At 50.8% G+C, this 19930-nt stretch overlaps 1 protein-coding gene across 5 annotated transcripts in view; it reads right to left on the reverse strand.

Annotated features, from left to right (window-relative positions):
- Positions 1 to 1765: 1765 nt before the first annotated feature.
- ZBTB40 (zinc finger and BTB domain containing 40) overlaps positions 1766 to 19930 on the reverse strand; it is a 41615-nt gene continuing 23450 nt past the window's right edge. The window contains exons 7-19 of one of the 5 annotated variants that reach the window (XM_086625600.1): positions 17692 to 17828; positions 17057 to 17246; positions 15850 to 15983; positions 14712 to 14880; positions 8639 to 9046; positions 7975 to 8181; positions 6236 to 6400; positions 5564 to 5778; positions 4829 to 4991; positions 4414 to 4500; positions 3209 to 3429; positions 2285 to 2478; positions 1766 to 2097 (exon numbers count right to left, since the gene is read on the reverse strand). In XM_086625600.1, coding sequence (XP_086481726.1) covers positions 2287 to 2478; positions 3209 to 3429; positions 4414 to 4500; positions 4829 to 4991; positions 5564 to 5778; positions 6236 to 6400; positions 7975 to 8181; positions 8639 to 9046; positions 14712 to 14880; positions 15850 to 15983; positions 17057 to 17246; positions 17692 to 17828 — 2288 coding nt within the window. In that variant the 3' untranslated portion in view covers positions 1766 to 2097; positions 2285 to 2286. Of the gene's footprint in view, positions 2479 to 3208; positions 3430 to 4413; positions 4501 to 4828; positions 4992 to 5563; positions 5779 to 6235; positions 6401 to 7974; positions 8182 to 8638; positions 9047 to 14711; positions 14881 to 15849; positions 15984 to 17056; positions 17247 to 17691; positions 17829 to 19930 lie in introns of those variants that run through there. The other 4 variants (XM_086625601.1, XM_086625603.1, XM_086625599.1 and 1 more) reach the window with 4 other exon arrangements.

Here is a 19930-nt window from a genome sequence, read left to right on the forward strand (position 1 = left end):
CCAAATCCTGCTAAACCTTTAGTCTTCCTCCAGAGTTTTTCAGGAACAAAGGGAGATCAGCTTAACCTAGTCTGTGCAGGATCTCCACAGCTCCCAGTCCCCTTGGAGCCAGAAAAGAGGGAACAGCTTCCACCTCCACCAGCCTGTGGGACAAAATCCACCCCTTACCTCCCAACACATCTGCTCTGAGACCATCAAGACAGACTTGCTTGTTCTGCCATTATCGCTGTGCTCATGCAAAGTGCCATGCACAGTTCTTCTCCTTCCAGGCAGGCATGAGATGGTCTCCAGCAGTTCCCTCTCTGCTCTCTTCCTGGCCAAGGGGGGTCCCAGGCTTTTTCACCGCTTCACCTCAGTAACAGATGCATTGTACCCTCTCCACAGGTGGTCACAGCACAGTTTCAGGCTCTCCTTTAAGCAGCGATATCCAGGGATGGAGGTGCTCCGTCAGGGCTTGGAGTTGTCCTTCAGTTTGGCAGTGGCTCGAGGTCTCTCCACGCCTGCCAGCCCGGGAGCTGGGGAAGGCCTGGGAAGGCTAAGAGGAGCTCCAGCAAAGGTGCGGAGGCACCTGGACATTAGCACTAATCCTCAAGACCTTGAGCACCATCTCCTGGTCATTCCTGGATTCAGTGGCAACTTAACCTCACGCTTCCTCCACCCTCTATGTCACCGTCACAGCAAAGCCTGGGGGACGAGCCACGCGTGCCACCGAGGAAGAGAAAGGTGGGAGTGCTTCACGACATGTGCAACACTTCAACAGGGTCATTTGCTCGCTGCCACACACCCCAAAAATGCCACGCAGAACATTAGCTCCACCAAGCCCCTCTCCTAGGGGCACCCCTCGCAGTTGTGCCAGGAACAAGGAACTATCTCACAGACGCAACCACCTTGGCACACTCCTGTGCCATCATCTCTGCCTGGTTGCTGTGAGCAGCAGGCACAAGATGCTGCTGGAAAACTCCAATCTGTTCATCTCCTGCTCTCCCGTGGCTCCGAGCAGCGGGATAAAACGGGCGCTGCTCGCCGCGGGGTCTCGGGCTGCGCGGTGCGGCGGGGATCACCGCTCCGTATGTAAATATCGTGGTGGCAGAGTTCAACCTTTTGGCATGAGGGGAAGGAAGATAAATGCTACCAGTCCCCTCGGAGCCACAGGAACCCTGCATCTATCTAATTGCACTTCATAATGGATTCAGCAAACCATTAATTATCAGATTATATTTTAGGAAACTGCAGATAAAAAAGCTTTATGAAATTTAGCCTTAAAGGAGCCAGTGTGTGTTGCATCGTGCTGGCAGCAGAGAAGCAAACTTTATAGTAGGTATCTGAATGCACTTTGCAAAGCAATGCCCTGTGTGCCAGGGGAACATCTATGTGCAGTCACAGCAGCTACTGCACACTTAGACAGAAACACCTTCCTAAGTGCCAGTCCACTGACACCAGTAACAAAGGGCTCCGGCACACAGGCACAGCTCCTCCTCCTTTCTCAGATGTGGCAGCTTCAGCATGTCCTCAGTGAATTAGAGGAGGGGTGGGAGATCCAAGGGTGGTTTGCTTGGAAAGGGGATGTGGATGCCCAGGCCTGTCTGTGACTCTTCTCCATAACGGACAGCCGCAGCAAAAACACGGTTGGGATCAGACCCATGCCACCTGAGGCTTTACCTAAACAGCTCTGAAGCCATTTAGCACAGCTCCCAAGAAGTCTCTGCCTGAGCAGAGAGGCCCAAATGTCAGCTCTGCGCTGGAGGACTTTTCTAGCTGGCACAACAGGTAGCACAATGACACAGGGGAGAGCAACAGAAGAAACAAAGCAGCCCTTACCACCTCGCAGAGCAGCAGATATCTGGGAGCACATCACTGTTTCAGCCATAAAAATCTCCACCCTGAATTCTCAGGGCAGCTTTTCCTTTGGTTTCACACACCGTACCACCCCAGCTTTGTCCTGCACTGGTCTCCTCTCCGCTCTGTTCGCCGCAGTGGAGGAACACATGTGAACGCACCCAATTCCCATCTTTTCCTCTGCTTCTTTATTTCTCTTGAGCCAGGAGGGATGAGTGGTCCATCTCACCTGAGCTGACTGCAGGGAGGCTTCCCGGGGCTCTGTGAAACAAACCTCTCCTGTCCTTGGCCATGCTGTGTGTGCTGCGTGCCACTTTTGCAGCGTTGCACACCCGCAGTTGCTTTCCCAAAGAAACCCTGATCTCCTTGCTGAAGCAGCACATCAAGGTACAGCTCCTGAATGAGTCTAGTGGATATCAGGCACCACACATAGGCACCTGCCACTCACCCTCATTTGGTTTCTTCACAAATCAGAGTGACTTTATCATCAAACAAGTCCTCCATGGTCACCGCCACCAGCTCGGACCCAGCTTGGCTCACTTGGGATTCAGGCAACGTCACAAAGACTTGGGAACTAGTGAGTTGGGCTTCATCAAAAGAGATGATGTGCTCTGCTGCTCCTTGCTCTGACGTCTGAATCACCTGCGTGGAAGATGAGCTGAGAGTCAGACGCTTACAGTACTGCTTTCTCCATGATCGCTTTGCTACCCACATCTTTCTTGGCCCCAGCTCTGGTAATAACATTTAGCTTCACACCAGAGGTCTGCAATTACAATAGGCATGAGACTAATGGGAAACACCAAAGCACACACACCGATGATGCAAGAGAGAAGACAGGAGAGTAATTTAAATATTTCTCTCCACGAAATTGCTATAATTTAGCTCCATAAGCAGTTGTAGACAATAAACGCTCTGTGATTACCCACCGGAGGAATGCCAGCCCAGGGAATCTTGCACACTGGGCTCCCTCATCCAAGGAGCTGTTCTCCACTGATGGCCAATATATCGAAGTTTGGGTTCAAGCCTAGCATTTGGCCTCCAACAAAACAGCTATAATCTCACCAGGTATATCACCTGGGTTTTAATAGCCTCTGAGTAACCAGGCACCACTGCACTCACTGTCAGTCCCTTCTCATCAGCTTCTAAAAACCAGGACTGAGCTCCTTCCCTCCAGCGTGCCCACCTCGTGCTAGCACAGAAATCCCAGAGCACTGTGGACTGGGGGCCTTGCATCCCGGACCTCTCTGAGAAGGGAGAATCAAGGAGCAGAAGGGGTGACAGGAACCACAGAGTGGATTTAGAAAGAATAAGAGGACTGGAGGGGAAAGAAGTATGAACAACTGTGGGGGGTGCAGCATAGAACAGTCTTTACCTGCACAATCTGGGCTGTGGTGGCTTGGGAGAAGACCACCTTGGGATGCTCAGCACTGTAGTGCCCCTCCAGCTCGCCCTGGGAGGGGAAGAGCTCCCCACAGAGATCACAGGTGAAGGTGCTCTCCGTCTGCTTGAAGTGCTCGGTGGTGACGTGGTTCTGCAGGGCCCCTGGGAAGCGGAAGGATGCTGAGCAGTACAAGCAGCGAAACGGCTGGGAGCCTGCAGGGAGAAGCACTGCCTTGAGCCCGGGCTTCAATGGCCAGGGCCAGCCCAAGGGCACGGGGAGCTGCAGCCAGCCAGGACATGCAGGGCTGAAGCCCACCAGGGACGCAGGGCACAGCATGTGCCAGTGTCCCTTCTGGCTACACTACTGTCTGTCAAACAGTTTGTGGCTGCTCAGGTCCATTTTAGCCCCAGCTCCCTGCAGCACTGGCATTCAGAAACCAGGATGGTGTATCTGATTGCAGCTGCGCTATCCCTTCTCGCAAACATCTCTTCTCCCTGTTCCCTTGCACCATCCAGCACTGCTCCTTGTTGGCCTGGCTTGCACCTCCTGATTCAGCTATTGCAAACCCATTATCCACCCCAGGGGCTCTCTCCTCTCAGACAGAGCTATGTCTAGGTCTCCTTCCTCACTCTCCAGGCTGCTGCTGGCTGCCTCCTTCAATGTCTCCTGATCCATCTCCTCTCCTGCCACCCCATGCACAGCCCTGAGGACCCACCTCTCACAGCAGTCTGGTCTGCCAGTTCACCCTGCCCTCCCAGCCTTGCTTCGGCTTGCACACTTGCCAAAGAGTCCCTGACATGGTCTCCCCATGCCCAGGTGCCTCAGATCTTTCTGATGTTAAACTCTCTTTTTCTCCAGTTTCCCACTAGCTGTCCTCCACAAACCCCCATATGCTTGGAGTTCAGTTCCTTGCTTCTCTGTGCTGATGCCTCCTCACCTGCACTTGGCTCTCTTCTCCTGTGTAACAAGCAAATCCAGATCCCTCCTTGACTCCAGTGGCTCCAGAAGCTTAACAAACATGTCCCAGCCTCATCAAAACCAGTGGTTCTCCAGTTCAGCCGTATTTTCTGTTTCCTCACACTCTGCTTCCTTACTATGTCCATCTTCACTCTCCCACTTACGGCTTAGACATCACTCACTGAGAGGAGCACTCATTGCTCACAAGGTTATCATGAACAACAGCAAATGTAACAGACCTGAGTGCCTGCACTTGACGTGGACCTGCAGGAGAGCCAGTGTGGGGAAGAGCTCCTTGCACGTCTCGCACTCATGGAACTTCACATCTGCAAACAAGGCCAAGAACAGAAAAGTGGGCACCCAAGGTCTTCTACAAGTGACGTTCTGGACCACAGCTCTGTTCGTATTTCAGCAACACCACACATGCAGACAGAAATGAGGAACGTCTTCGGAGATAAGGCAGGAAAAGGAGAGGCCAAGAGCAAGTGAGCTCAAAATGCTGAGATGACACCTGCTAGAAGAGACTGCTACAGGACACAAAGAATCTACTGTGATTCGCAGGAAAATGGAACGCACAACCCTGTCCAAGCAGAGTTACTACATCTCTCCCAGCAGTTCCCACATGTTTTTGTTCATTAATGAATGGGTGGTTACCTCTGTGCTCTGTCTTGACGTGCTTTCGGTGAGCAGCAGTGCTGGAGAAGGTTTTGTCACAGGAGCTGCACTGCAGGGAGGAGAACTTGGAGGAGCGGTGATTCTGAGCTGCAAAGACATCAGGGTGGTGGGTCCGGTTGTGATACCATAACCCTGACAACTGCTGCAATGATAAGGATCAAACCATGGTTACAACACGGAGCTGTGCCAGGGACATCGTGACAGCAAGAAACAGTGGGTTTGTGTCAGCAGGTACAAGATCTGCTCATTCTCCCACAGGACAAGAGCTAACAACTCACTTCTGCTTCTCCACTGCCCCCGAAGAGCTGAACACTGCTGAATCCCTCATCCTTATCTCACCCACTGCAGGTCTCCTTTTGGTGTGAATTTTTGTTCCCTTGTAGGAATGTGCTCCCACACACATTCCCACTGAGGCATGCCATTTCCAAGACGAGTATTTTTATTCCTAAACTTCCTGGCAGCTAGAAACTTGGATGAAAGAGACTCCTGAAGGTCCAGACAGGCAGGTATGTAGTCCTTTGCAGTCACAGCCCATCTCTCCCCACGGACCTGCCTTTTCCCTACAGACTCTACCTCCTCTGTGCAATTTTTTTCTTCTGCTGACCACAAACTGCTGCACTGAGCATGCACAGAGAGAGAAGAGACATCCTGGTGCAGGAGCGGGCAACACCAACCTCCGGCACATGAGACCAAATCCTCGCTACACCAGCTCACCTGGTAAGCTTTGTCACAGATCTCACAGCTAAAGGGCTTTCCTCCCACGTGGGTGACCATGTGGCGCTCCAGGAGCGACGGGGCGCTGAAGATTTTAGAGCAGGTAGGGCAGGGGTGGTACTCCCGGGAGTGGGCTTCGTGGATGTGCTTGCGGTGCTCCTGCAGGGTGGCAAAGCTCATCCGGCACTTCTTGCAGTCATAGGGATCTTCGATGTCTGCGCCCAGAAATACAACAAAAACCACAGGGGGCAAAGAAATCAAGGAAAAAAAAAAGAAAAGAATTATGAGGAGAATTCAGCGAGGGAGGAAAGAAAAGGGAAAAAAACACTTGTTACTTCCCAGATGAAAACTAGCACTGGAGTTCTGGCTTTGTACACAGATGTTGCTGCTCCTGCTCACCTACCACATGGTGGGTTCCCAGCAGCTCGAGGTTTGCTGGAAGCCACTCCTGCCATTTTCTTTGAGATAACTCTACTCATAGCATCAAACCACTAAAGCATCTTGCTTTCCTTGGGAGGGAAAAGTCCCACCACGAGACACTCAGCCAGCTTGCAGGCACCAGGAAGACCCACACAAGCCTCTGCTGGCACGGATGGGTCTGCCATGACCCCGCGGAAGCTGCGCCTCGCAGGCTGGACTGCCCAAGCCGGGGAGGCAGCTGGGCACACTCACTGTGGAAGGTCCGGAGGTGGATGGAGAGCCCGTTGGCCTGGCGAAAGCCTTTCCCACACTCCCGGCAGACGTACGGCTTGTCCCCCGTGTGAGTGCGGACGTGGCGTGACAGCTCGATGGACTGGGCGAACACAGCGTCGCAGTACTGGCAGGCGTACATCTTCCCTGCAGTGACAGCGGGGTGAGAGCCTGCACCTAACAGCACAGCAGCTCTGCCAGGACTATGCCTGACTTCAGAGGGAGAGGGTTGAGATCATAAATGGGACAGGCTTTCCTGGCGTAGCCAGGGCATCTCAGCGCAGGGTCAAAAAGGTCCTAGAGATGCTGGAGAAAACCACGCATGCGCAGGGAGTATTAAATTACTACAGGTCTCAAGTATCTGGAGGTAGTACACTCTTCTGTGTGAACCAGGACAGGCTCGAGAAGTGGGCCCACGTGAACCTCATGAGGTCCAACAAGGCCAAGTGCAAGGTCCTGCACATGGGTTGGGGTGACCCCCAGTATCGATACAGGCTGGGACATGAAGGGCTTGAGAGCAGCCCTGCCAAGAAGGACTTGGAGGTACTGGTGGATGAAAAGCTGGACATGAGCCAGCAACGTGCGCTGGCAGCCCAGAAAGCCAGCCATGTCCTGGGCTGCATCTAAAGCAGCGAGGCCAGCAGGTCGAGGGAGGGGATTCTGCCCCTCTGCTCTGCTCTCCTGAGCCCCCCCTGCAGTGCTGCGTTCAGCTCTGGGGTCCCCAACAGCAGAAGGACATGGAGCTGCTGGAGCGAGTCCAGAGGAGGCCACAAAAATGATCCGAGGGCTGGAGCACCTCTGCTCTGAGGAAAGGCTGAGAGAGTTGGGGCTGTTCAGGCTGGAGAAGAGAAGGCTCCGGGGAGACCTTATTGTGGCCTTCCAGTACCTAAAGGGGGCTTTATAAGAAAGACAGGGACAAACTTTTTGGCAGGGTCAGTTGTGACAAGACAAGGTACGATGGTTTTAAACTAAAAGAGGGTAGATTTAGACTAGATACAAGGAAGAAATTTTTTACAATGAGGGTGGTGAGGCACTGGCACAGGTTGCCCAGAGAGGTGGTAGATGCACCATCCCTGGAAAAATTCAAGCACAGGCTGGAGGGGGCTCTGAGCAACCTGATCTAGTTGAAGATGTCCCTGCTCACTGCAGGGGGGTTGGACTAGATGACCTTTAAAGGTGCCTTCCAACCCAAGCTGTTCTATAATTCTGGAGGTACTACACACTTCTAGAGGTGCTACATACTGGCATGTTTCACGTTCAAAATAAACTGCCCACCTGCAACATGCTCATGCCCTGGTAGTGGATAGGCAGGGTACAGGGGCAGGAGAAGCACTGGCATGAAAAACTATCCGAAATTCAGCCAGAGGAGGAGACAGGAGAAAGCAGGTTAACTAGAGCGAGAACTACGCATCTGAGGAGTCTAGATGTGAAGGGACAGAGAGGAGCTACTCAGGAGAAAAACATGGAAGGCAAACAAAGAGGGAGATCCCAGACTGCTAAATGTGTGGCTAATTGGAAGACCTGGAGAAGGGGATGGGGGAAAGGCAGAGCTGGAGACTGCAGGCAAAACTGTGCAGGTGAAGGAGACCTGGGAGCAACCTGCTGCCCAGGGCTCTCCCAAAGGACAGGGAAGAAGCCAGGAGACAGATGAAGGAATAGGGCACAAAGGAGTGGATGGAGCAAGCTAAGCCCATGGCCAGGCTCCTGCAGGAAAGACTCACCCTCAGCATGCTTCTTCTTGGTGTGGTAGGCAAGGGCTGAGGCCTGCATGAAGGTCATCAGGCAATGCTTGCACGTGAAGGGCCGGTCTCCCGTGTGCAGCCGCAGGTGATTCTTCAGTGTGGAGTTGGCTGCGAACTTGGCCCCGCACTCCTCACAGGAGAAGGGCTTCTCGTCAAAGTGCTCCGTCAGCTTGTGGTACTGCATCCCTGGGGAGGCAGGCAGGACACCAGGGTGGAACTGGTGGGACCCAGCACCATGGAGGTCCACCAGCCCACCCGTGACACCAGGGGTCCGCCAGTGTCCTCTGGCCTGGAGGTCCACCAGGATATCACGAGCTGCCACAGGGAGCGCAAAGAGACTCAACTCCTCTTACTCATCCTGCTAAACCCGCCACAGAACTGGAACAGCTTGATTATTTTTAGAGACTTTTAAATTTGCCAGTAGCCCCACTTTTCCTTGATGAGCCATGTGGAAAACCAATTAGAGAAGAGCTAATCAGAAAGCGGTTGTGCTCAGTGGGGCAGAAGAAACGAGCTGAGCCACATTTCTCACACACAGCACTCACAGAGCTGCAGGGAGAAGGAGGAGGAGGAGATTTCAGACTATCACTTTATTATATCATCCAGACTTCTGTCCAAACAGCCCTGCTCCCACCAACCTTACCTGAGGCATGAGCAAACTCTCGGCCACAGATGTCGCACATCACGGGGAGACGTTTCTTCTTCTTCTTGGCTGTCCCCACCATCCCGTGGACCTCCAGCTGATGCTTCTCCAGCTCCTTCTTCGTCGATTTGACTTCACTGCACTCCTTACACTGGATTTGCTTTCCTCTGGCCACCCGACAACGCTTCATGTGCACCTTCAGGCGGCAATAGAAGTGGAAGGTCTTATCGCAGGCTTTGCAAACAAAACTCTTCTTGGAAGAAGCTTTCTCTTGGAGTTCCTTTGGTTCCTTGGCACTGGCACCTCCCACCTTGTCCTCCTCTTTGTCCAGAGCTTCAACTTGGGATTCACTGTTCACCTTCCACTTCCTGATCCCAGGTTTCTCCCCACTTCTCTCAGTCAAGAGACCTGCAGAAAAATCAAGACCTGTTTTGGTGGTGACCCGTAGGCACCAGGCTCCCTGGTCTCCCATCTCCTGAATGCTCCTACACAGACAGTTGTCCCTGCACAGCAATGATGACACACATTGGACACGCTGTCCCATCACAACAGTGGCACATGGCTCCACTCAAAAGTGGCCCTGGCCATGCATGGTACAATGCATGAAAGAGTGGTCCCAGAGTTTCTTCATCCACACATATCAGGGGCTGGATTAGATGGCAAGAGCCAGGGCCAGATTTTCCAAAGAGCTTGCTCCTCAAACAGGAACAACAGTTGCTTCCAAGCATCTGCCTCCTGCTCAGACACGTGAAGTTACGGCTGTGATGAAATGTTCAAAGATCTGAGCCTCAGGTGTGATACTGTCTAAGTCTGCCATTGAGAATGGATATCCAGCCATTAATTACAAGAAATCTCAGGAATACTTCCCAAATGCAAACTCTTTGAAAGGGAACAGATAATCTTGCTACGACCCTTTTGAGTCTTCTAGTTAGGGCCCCGAGGTATTTTAAATCGCTCGTTACATTCACTTCTTACAAAGTCTAATGCTTTTCTGAGTCCCTGTAACACCATCATCTCAAAAAGCACAAGCTGGAAAATTCACCTAGGATCTCAATCTACAGAAAAGACCCACAGGGAATGCACGTATGGAAGAAATCAAAATACAAACAGATATATTTGGCTTCTTTGCTATAATGAGAACCACGCAACTGTGTGGCCATGGAAACCAGTGCAGACTTCTCCTTTTGCCAATGTACAGGAAATTCGGCCTCTGCTTGCGAAACTTCATTTCTGCCTTCCTCGCTATGGGAAGAGCTCAGCAAAGTGCCCTCCCTGCACAGCGCTAGCTACTGCCCTGGATTTCCAACCAACTAGAAAACAGGTGACATTTCAACGGATTTGGAAATCTTAAGACATCACGTGGTGACCCATCAACCTCTGAACACATTAAGGGAAAAAAACAGACGGTTTCCAGTTTGTCCTGCTCTGTCAAGATAGAAATACACACCTATCACCTTTAAGGTCTCCTCCCACATCCCTACAGCCAACACCGCCAGTTTTTCTGACCCAAGAGAAGAAGTATCTTTAAATCTCCCAGAAATGTTGAATGTCAAAAAGAGACCTTGCTGAGCAGGATGAATGTGGACAAAGATATGAACACTAAGGAAACCAAGACTGGAAATGTCTAGAAGAAGAGTCATGGCAGCAGGAGTGCAACCTGAGTCAGATGAAGCAGAGTTTGCCAGAGGCTCCAGTGGGCCAAAAGCTGGCTCATGGTCCTCCTGCTCTTATGCCTGTGCAAACGCTTGTTCAGGATTACAAAGCTTTAGCCTAGACAACTGCACAAGACTGTAATGGTATAAAGGCAGGGGAAGCTCTAAACTTCAGTCCACGTTCATGGGGAAATGCATAAAGGGGCTCCAGGAGCAGCTCTCCATCTTCAGGAGGGTGGTGCCCTGATCATGTGAAATCAATGGCTAGGTACCTGCATCCTGTAGTCAATGTAATAATATATATCCTGGATGGCAGGAGGAATCTTGCCTGATGGTCGAATACATCCTCAAAAGGCTGTCAAAGTCTGGCTACCACGAGGTGGGAGAATGGGACATGCCAAACTGCATGACGCAAAGCTGATGTGACAGCAAGGTCAGGTGTCAGGCTGCGGAACTTGCAGGTTTCTTTAACGGCACCGAGTACTGCGGGGAATGGGGAGCTGCAGGTCCGTTCATCACAGGTTGTTTCTGCTGCTCCTTTTTTAACGGAGGAGGCCTCCTGACACTCTTTTCCCCTGCTCCAACGGATCCCCTCCTCACGGGACAGTCCACAGGCCTCTCCAACGTGAGTCCTTCCCACAGGATGCAATCCTGACCCATCAGATTGCTCTGGCACAGGCTTCTTCCCCACGGAGTCACGGCTTCTGAGGGAGCTGCCATCCACTTTGGCGTGGGGGTCTCCACGGGCTTCAGATGCCTCTCCGCCTCGTCATCAGCCTCCAGCAGCTCACAGAGGCCATTCTGTACGACTCCCTTCAGTCTCAGGCATCTCTGCTCCAGCGTGGGGCTCTCCAGGAGCTGCGGGTGGGTCTCTGCTCCACTGTGAATCTCCACGGGCAGCAGGGGGGGCCGTGGACCATCTCCCCCTGGGCTGCAGGGGAATCTCAGCTCCGGCACACCTCCTCCTGTTCCATCTTCACTGACCTGGTGTCTGCGTGGCCATTTCTCTCAGGTCTCAGTCCTCTCTTTGCTGCAGCTGTGCCGGACCCGATGGACCTCAGTAGTGGCAGCCCAGGGGCCAGAGGCCAGCCCCCCGCCTCCTCTCTCTTCAGTGCGGGTCCAGCCTCAGTTCGGGCTCCGTTGTCCCTGTCTTAAATATGGCATTCGCAGAGGTGCTGATGGCTCAGCCCTGGCCTGAGGGGATGGAGGGTCTGACCTGGCCAGAGGTCGGTCTGACTGGTTTTGGAGCCGGGGAAGCTTTTCACAGCTACTTACAGGGGCCATTTCTGCAGCCCCTCCCGTAAGCCCAGCACAGTCTGTAATCCTGGTGGCTGCTCTACCCTCCCTGCAATTCACCACAGATATTAGACTCCAGAAGCAGAAGACCTCTTGGTGTATGAACATACCGTCTCCCACTCCATCAGCGTAAACTAGAAGAAAATTCCACCCACCCCTTCGCATCTTGAAGGTCATTCCGATGGCTGCTGACAAACATGGTGGCTTCTAACACAGAACCTTTATAGAGCAGACTGGCATTTTGCCTGCAGAACCTACAATTTAACAATTCATGGGGCTGACTCAGGCCTGTTAGATGCTAACTGTCTTTTTTAAACACAAGACTACACAGAGGAAAAGACTTTTTGCTGGTTTTCTTGACACATGTCTGAGATCTGACAAACTTGATCTCCCAAGAAGTGACTGTACGGAGACCTGGGAAGCAGCTGGCTAGAGAGGAGGGTATGGAGTTGGCTGGAAGAGCCAAACCTTGTCCTTGCAAGCACCAGCTGCCAATAGGGAAAGTGCTCCCACTACAGAAGGGACCCAAGGAGAAGCCAACAAATTTCATATTGTACCTCCACCAAAGAATCCAACCCATTACTTTGATGATGCTGAGTGTGGTTGGGGATGGACGCAGACAGTTTCCTCCACAGGGATGTCTGCTGTTTTCCTTCCCAAGTGCTTCAGCTCACCTAAATTAGGTATCAGAATTTTTTTTTTTTTTCCAGGAGAGATGTAAAAACTGTTGCTTTCAAGTGCAAATGCAAACTGTACGCATCTCCATGCTGCACGTGTTCTTCAGAACTGTAAGATCTCCTCTGTTTCAAGTGGAAGCTCCCATCCCTCAAACATGAGGCCTGCAGTTATCATTCACATCTCATGCCAAGACCCACATGGCTATTGATCCATAAAGCCACCTGCAACATTTAGGGCTGGTAAGCAGCGATATCAATGCTGAAGAGACTGGCCCAGAAATTAAGATATGGAAGTTCAGCGGAAAGATCCATAGGATGCCAAAAAGGGGCTGGTAACTGGCAATCATCCTCTGGACACTTCATACAGAATACATGTTTTTGCCAAGTAAATGCCATTTTTCCAGGGCTCATGTTTTTGATGTTGCTTCTTGCTTGATTTTGTCTCTACCTTGGCTTGAAGCCCTGCAAAGACACGTAGTAACAGCAGTCTGCTCTCTTTGATATTGGTGCCAGGGAAGCAGGCATCTGCCAGAGCAATCTAGCTGACTCCCCAAGTCCCTCGCTGGTAGCACTGCAAGGTGTCCAGGAGCTAAGGTGGGCTGCACGTTCACTTGCACGTGCAATTTTTGTTGGTTTACCTCCTCTAGAATCCCCAGGGCATGTGCCCTGGCACATCCCATGGTCAGACAGGGTCAAGCGGAGTGGGGCAAGTGCTTGCAGCATCAGAAGGAGACAGAGAAGGAATGGTAGATAAGAAGGAATCACCTCGTCTCTGGAAATCCTCATCAGAGCCATGACCAGGTGAAAAAGCACACAGGATTGGCAGCAGCTCTTGCTAGAGTTAGAAGAGAGGATCTAGATCTGAACCGGGCATGAATAGTGGATCTAAAGTCTAGTACATCTCTCAGGGAGACCACTAAGGCCACGGAGCCAAGAAAGGGGAGCAGAGCATGTACTGTCATCCTCTGAGCCCTATGGCTACCGCAGCGATCCAGGTCCTCGGTTTCTTCTACACACACACTGCTCCCAGTCACCCAGTCCCATCTACCACCCCAAGGACATTTCCCCATTGCTCAAGAACGCAGACAAGCTAACAAACCTGGGGTGCAGAGGTCACTCTCTGCCCCTTCCCAGCACAGAAGCAATATTGGCTTTGCCCATCACTGTCCCATGTGAAACAGCGGCAAGTGTCAAAGCCAGGAGGCTTGTGTTCATTCATAAAGACCCACCATGGTCCTGACCCAAACATCCAGACAAACCTTCTACCCCTAAAAAAGACAAGACATTAATAACAAGATGCTTATTCTAACCACCTAACGATCTGCTAGTGTTTCCCCACTGCGCTGTAAGCCAAGCAGCTCTGGCTCCACCAGTAAACAGGGATGGATTGAGCTGAACCAGCGCCTGTGCTTGGACAAAAATCACACTGTGTACATCCCAGTGGACTCTGCAGCCCAAAGACTCCGGATGAGGTGGGAAACACGATGCCATAAAAATGTATGTGAGCAAACAGAATAAGCAAGTCACATTTGCATTCTTTTCAAGAGAATGCAAACCTGCAGTTAGCTTCCCGTCCCTCTGTTATCTTCTTCATGAAAGCACCAAATTCTGTTAAGCGTTCTTCCTTCAAATGATGGATGCAGAGATACAATTCAGCTCAGCTGGAAAGCATCCCACAGCTCAGGGCATGGCCTCACACGTGGTTGTTGCTATGCATTTGTTTCTGGAGTTCACCAAATCGCTATCTGCACATGTTTTGTTCATACCTTTGCTAAACTAGTACAGTACGTAACATTGCCCTACTGCTGTGGGACCCTCCCAGGGGACCATTTGCTCCGTAAAGCACATACATAGCAAGACCAAATCAAAGCACAATGAGAAAAAAAACTCAGAATCTAGTCTGGGACTACAAATGCACCACCATGGTCATCTTTGCACAAGACAAGCGCACTCCCATGTGACCTTTTCGCAATCAGCCGGTGAAGTATCCACACACACACTGATAAAGTCAAGGGATTGTAATACAAGTCCAAAATTATACAGATCCAACAGTACAAGAAGAGCTAAAGAAACCCCACAGGTTAAGGATAAAAATTCTGAAAAATAACCCAATATAGACACGAATTACATAACTAAGTTGCTTAAATGCCTCCCGTGCAAGGGCTGGGGTGGAGAAATGCAAACGCAGTTAAGGAATACCAGTGTGGGGTTAGTTACGGTCTCCACAACCCTTTTAATGTACAAAACTTTAATCTGGTGCCTTTTACCAGCAGAAGAAATGCACACTGCAGGCTTGGATCGAGAGGTCACCCCTGTGAATCCTTCTGCAAGTCCAACGCCAACACATGGCCAGGAGATAGTTCTAGTCCACTACCACTCAAACTGCCCAAGACTCCCATAACTGTGTGTAAAAGAGCACAGAAGGATGAAAGCTTGTGCTTTTCTTACCCACACGGCTCAGCTCCTGCATCACGGGCTGCAGGTCTGGGAAGGATTCATGGACATTGCACAGCAGCTGACAGATTTTGATGGCTGGGACAGACTTCTCCTGGACTGCGCTCAGAGCTGCTTTCAAGGAGGCCTCTGCACTGCCCTTCTGAGCAGAAATACTCAGTAGCTGGAGAAGTAAAAAGAAAACGTCAGATGACAGAGATTTTGGGCTGTGAAAGGTCGGGATGGTCTGGGAGCGAGGGCACATCCTCCTTGTTTCATCTCTACTGCTGGGAACCTGCTCTGAGAAACCAGAAAAGAAATCCCTTTCCATGCAGGTCTTTGTCCCTCCACTGATGTACGCACATGAGCTGAGAGAATTTCAGGATTAAGAAAAAGTTACAACAAATTAACTTCTCAGACTTTCTGTTTTGGTATTAGCTCACTTAAAACCACCTTTCCATGGAAAGAGGTTCCTCAACACCTCACAGCGTTACAAGCTTACCTAACTCATAAACCCGTCTTTCACACACAACGCTCTCTGGGCTCTTCTCTCCCTTCCAAGTCCAAACCTACTTCAGCCAGCACTGCAAAGAGAACCAAGGCGAGGGTCTGTGCATGCCCATACCCACCTCACCCTTCCACATGTCCAGCAGGAGCTGACCAGAGCAGGAATTAGCAACCGCAGACTACTTGGTGGAAAAGTCTAGCTCGTTACTAACACAGACCATTTTCCTTGTCAAAAGGAAAACAGGCAAGGCATTCTGGGACACTACGTAATTATGGCATCCTCAGTGCCTTTCCTAGGAGCTTTTCATTCTCATATGTCCTGGAACAACCAACTCAAATGGAAAACCACTCCCTGGCAGCTCTGATTTCTCTAGGACCTCAGCACCCTTGCAGAGCCGACACAGTTTTGCTGAGCTTGAATACCCCCATTTTCACCAACTGAGAATCTCACTGGCAATTTCTTTTATCTGAAAACTCCTGCAGAATTTATATAAAACATCCAATACCCTTCTGCTGAAGGCAGCGTGTGTCTCCAACTTTGGATGGCTTCCCCAACCTAAGTAACGTCTCTTGATTTCAGTGCACACTACGGCCTGTCAACCCTTTGAGCCTGAACCATGCTGGCTCCCAGAGCATCCCCCTGTACCTCTTTTACTGCTTCCGTGAGTCCTGCCTCCCCTGGAGCCAAACCCTCCAGCTCTGCTCTCTGCTGGATGGCCTCCGAGATCAGCTTGCTGTGCCTCAGGATGATCTCAATGGCTGTGCTCTCGCTAGTGGCCACTGAAGATGAAAACAAAAAGTAAAGGTATTTAAAAACACGAAACCCAAGGAGAACCTGAAGGCCTTAGTTTTGCTATCTTTGTCCAGCCCACTCCTGAAGCTGAGCCGTTCACAGCAGGAGGGAATTCTTTAGGGCGCAGCAAACAGCGAGCAACTTCAGGCAAGCTTTGTTTACACTGACTGCAGCACTGACATCCAGCCTCAACCCCAGCACACCTCCCTCTCACTGATGGTCCAACTTGGGGTGAGAAGATCAGGTTTCCCAAAACATGTTGCTGAAAGAGATGCTGACAACCTCAAAAGGTGAAACATCATTCTCCCAAGACTCAGGATTTCTCCTCTCCTCCATGTATTCTGACATTCTATTCTGACTTTTGCAGAGAAATAGGCGTTTCTAGGCACAATTCGCCTCCTCCGAGGACAGCCATGTAAAAAGCAGCTGGAGGTACCATGCACCAGAAGTGCTGGTTTCTCTGGGGTGTGCACAGAGGGGCTGGAGGAGAGGCTGGATGGAGGCAGCTACACCACAGGCACCTGACTGCAGGCAGGTGAAGCCCAGCTTTGTGCCCACCGAGCAGAACACACAGCCAGGCTCTGCACAGCCCACCTCTCCTGCCCCTTATGACCACCAACCTGAGCACTCCTCACACTTGCACGAGATTTTGGCAACGATTTTGGGGGAAAAGCATGGCTTAGCTTTTAAAGTACAAAACCTCAAAGCCAGAAGCCATGGCTCTGGGAGGACAGGCTGGGGGATGCACACAGAACTCCGAGGAAACCCATGTTTTCCATCTGATGAGCATCCAGCTGGTTATTAGGGCAGGATGGTGGTCAGCTCTCAAAAGGTTGACTCATTACAAAACCTGAAGGCACAGAGCCACAAACAAAGCAGCCATGTTTGCAGACAAAAGTGCTTTTCCAATCAATCAACTGTTTCACTGAGGACACAGGTGTTGAGACCCATTGGAAGAGAAGAGATTCCTGGCCAGGGAGAGGGTGAGGAGTTAGAAAGCAGCTCCTGCCAGCAGCAGGAGAAGCTCAGGGAGAGCATGGGGGGACACCAAGGCTGTTACCTGCTTGGAAGAAAAGCTCCGCGCCAGGTTGTTTCCGGATCTCCTCCATGAGCAGGCTCAGCGGCGCAGGCTCCCGCAGAGCCAGCAGCAGCTGCCAAATGGCAGCGACCGACAGAGACCGCTCCTCCAGCGCCGCCGACACCAGGGGGGCGAAGCCGCCAGCCTCGCGCTTCACGGCCTGCTCCATCGCCTTGGAAAGACCCACAGTGAGGCACGACCGAGGCACCCACCCACCTGCCCTGCTGAGCCGTGACCGGGGCTCACCCCAGACCCAGCCTTCCCTTGCTGCCACCCTGCTTCCGACCGGGCTCACGGGGCAACTCAAGTGGTGACCACTTGGAGCTCAAGCTCTTCACCTGAACGCATCAGCCATTCCCTCAACTCGCTCCACGGCTGAGCATCTCTCCTCAGCGCCCAAATCAGCCGCTCTTACTTGCCAACCTTCAGCTGCACATACGTTACCTGCTTCACTCCCGCTATGGGATACTATGGAATCGTTAAACTGAGTTCTGCTGGAGGACTGCCCCAAACCAAGCCACGACAGGTAGTAAAATTAAGTCCTCGGGACTTAACAGGGATCCCAGATGGGGATTAAAGCTCAGTATCTGCCTGCTCACACACAGGAGACCGCTCACCTCTCTCTCAGCAGGAGCCAGGCTCTGTGCAGCAGAGATGCCCTGCAGCAGCATCTGGGTGTCTGTGAGGAGCTCCACTAAGTCTTCTTGGTATCTTCTCAACAGTTTGGCTCCATAATCCTCTGGGCTCCATCTGGCTGAATGCAAGTGAATGACAATAAGAACAGCTCAGCCTGCAACATCTCCCCAAAGGGCTTCAGAGCTAGGGGAGACCAAAAAAGCCAAGGCAGCCAGTTTTCCCTGGGTCATTAACACTCAGGGCCTTACACTCAGGACACTTGGATTCATCTTCAAGCAGAGGATGAACATGAAAAATCAAAACTTCTTCAAATCAAAGACAACACAGAAAATCCTCTGCCCATACCTAACTACAGAAATAGATCTCTGGCACTCAAATGCCTTCTGAGTCTCAGTCTTGGTCTAAGCCCAAAAGAAGAAAATCTCAGTTTTCATCCATGTTCAGCAGGCAAACATGTGGCCTTGTCTGTGAAGACAACACCTCAAAATGTTCATAAGCCTCTTCTGATGCCCTGGAATCAAGAAGACTCCATTACTGACTCCTAAGCGTAGTTTCACTGAAAGAGGTCTGCAAGTGAGTCTTTGTTCCACTCCACTGAGCAGGAGCTCTGCAGCACACTCCATCTCAGCAGTACATGACCATCAAACACACCAACACTTTACAAACACCCAGATGGTCCGAGGTAATCAAGAACTTAGCGGGCTGAGTTGTCCTTGGTGAAAATGTTAAGGGAACACAAACCAGAGTTGTGATTGCAAAGCAGCAGTAACACCCTCCTCCCTCCCTTACACCAAGAAAATTGAACTTTAAACTCATTCCTTCCTCCTCCCCTACCCAGTTCCAAGCTGGGTTTGCTGAGGTTTGCCCTGACGAATCTGAGAAACGATTACTCTGCCGTACCCTTTAAAGACACTCCGGTATCGGGACACAATGGACTCATTCAAGAAAGAGGAACAGTGTTTATTCAGGATAACAGAGACTTGGGTAAAATCCATTGTGTACCAAAAATAACATATAATTGTACTTGTCACCAGGTTAGTTGATAAATAAAACTGGAAATTGCCAAATAGATGAATCTGAAAAGGATTTTTTTCACTGTTGGAGTTACTAAATTGGAGAAGATGCCTAGTTATACTTCCGTAGGAGAAAAGGAAACAAAAAACTGTAGCTCATCCAAGACATCTGTGTGTGGTTTTTTGTTTGTGTGCTTAGGTCTTTTAATCATTTTGGTTCAGTCCCAAACAAAAATATTTATTATTCACACAGCACTACTTGGGAGAAAAGCAGCTAAATATACACAGCTTGGTGAAAATAAAATACAGTCTCTGGGACCCAGAAGACATACGGTGCCGGTTAAGAAGAGAATGGTGAAGGAGGCAATGGCAGGCTGTGGGAATACTCAACAAAAGATTTTGAGCTAATATGGAAAACTCCCTGGACAAAGACTTCTTGGAGACATGAGTCTACTCCCCAGCAAAGCTAAGGGAACCTCATTAAGCACGTGAGCCCCATGGAGTTTAGGTATGTATGACCTGGATGTGCCCCACCTGGATCAGGGGGTGGTTTACAAATAAAAGTGTTTCCCCCCTTCTCCCATTGGAACGTTTCTGATTTTATATACGCAAATTTGAGTTGCTACGAATACGCTCTCAGCTCTGCTGCCCTACCAAGGTGAGCTCCATGACCAGAGCACACCCTGCACCGCTGTACCAGACGTCCTTCTTTCTGTTAGCAGGACAGCCCAGGACATCAAACGCTGCCATCAGTGGCTCAAATCGTCCTGTCCCTCTTCATTGCCACGATAAGAAATATTTGTGCTTCTGTTTGCTCAAGTTGCAATTTGAGGAGATTCAGCTCCATGTAATTAAGGAATGCTCCTCCTTGGAATGGGTATTACCACCAGATAATTAACCATGTTGGGAGTCTGGTGTTTCGAGAAAGCAATCGTGCTTAACAAATGACAAAGCAAACTGCCTGTCGGGAACGTTCGCTGCAGACGAAATTATCAGCACTATGAGCACAGTTTTGCTTTCTATTAAACACTCATTTACATTTCACTGCATGTTAATTTAGTTTTTAATTTTTATGTGACTTCAGAGCTGGTGAAATTTGCCCCTCTATCTGAATTGCTCAGGGGTGTGCCTAAACCCACCCAAACTTGGAAGGCTGTCCCACCAGTCAAAAGACGAGGACTCACGAGTCCCTAAAGCCATCACAGGC

The sequence above is a fragment of the Tauraco erythrolophus genome, chromosome 23, assembly GCF_009769465.1.
Source record: "Tauraco erythrolophus isolate bTauEry1 chromosome 23, bTauEry1.pri, whole genome shotgun sequence".
NCBI classification, from domain to species: domain Eukaryota; kingdom Metazoa; phylum Chordata; class Aves; order Musophagiformes; family Musophagidae; genus Tauraco; species Tauraco erythrolophus.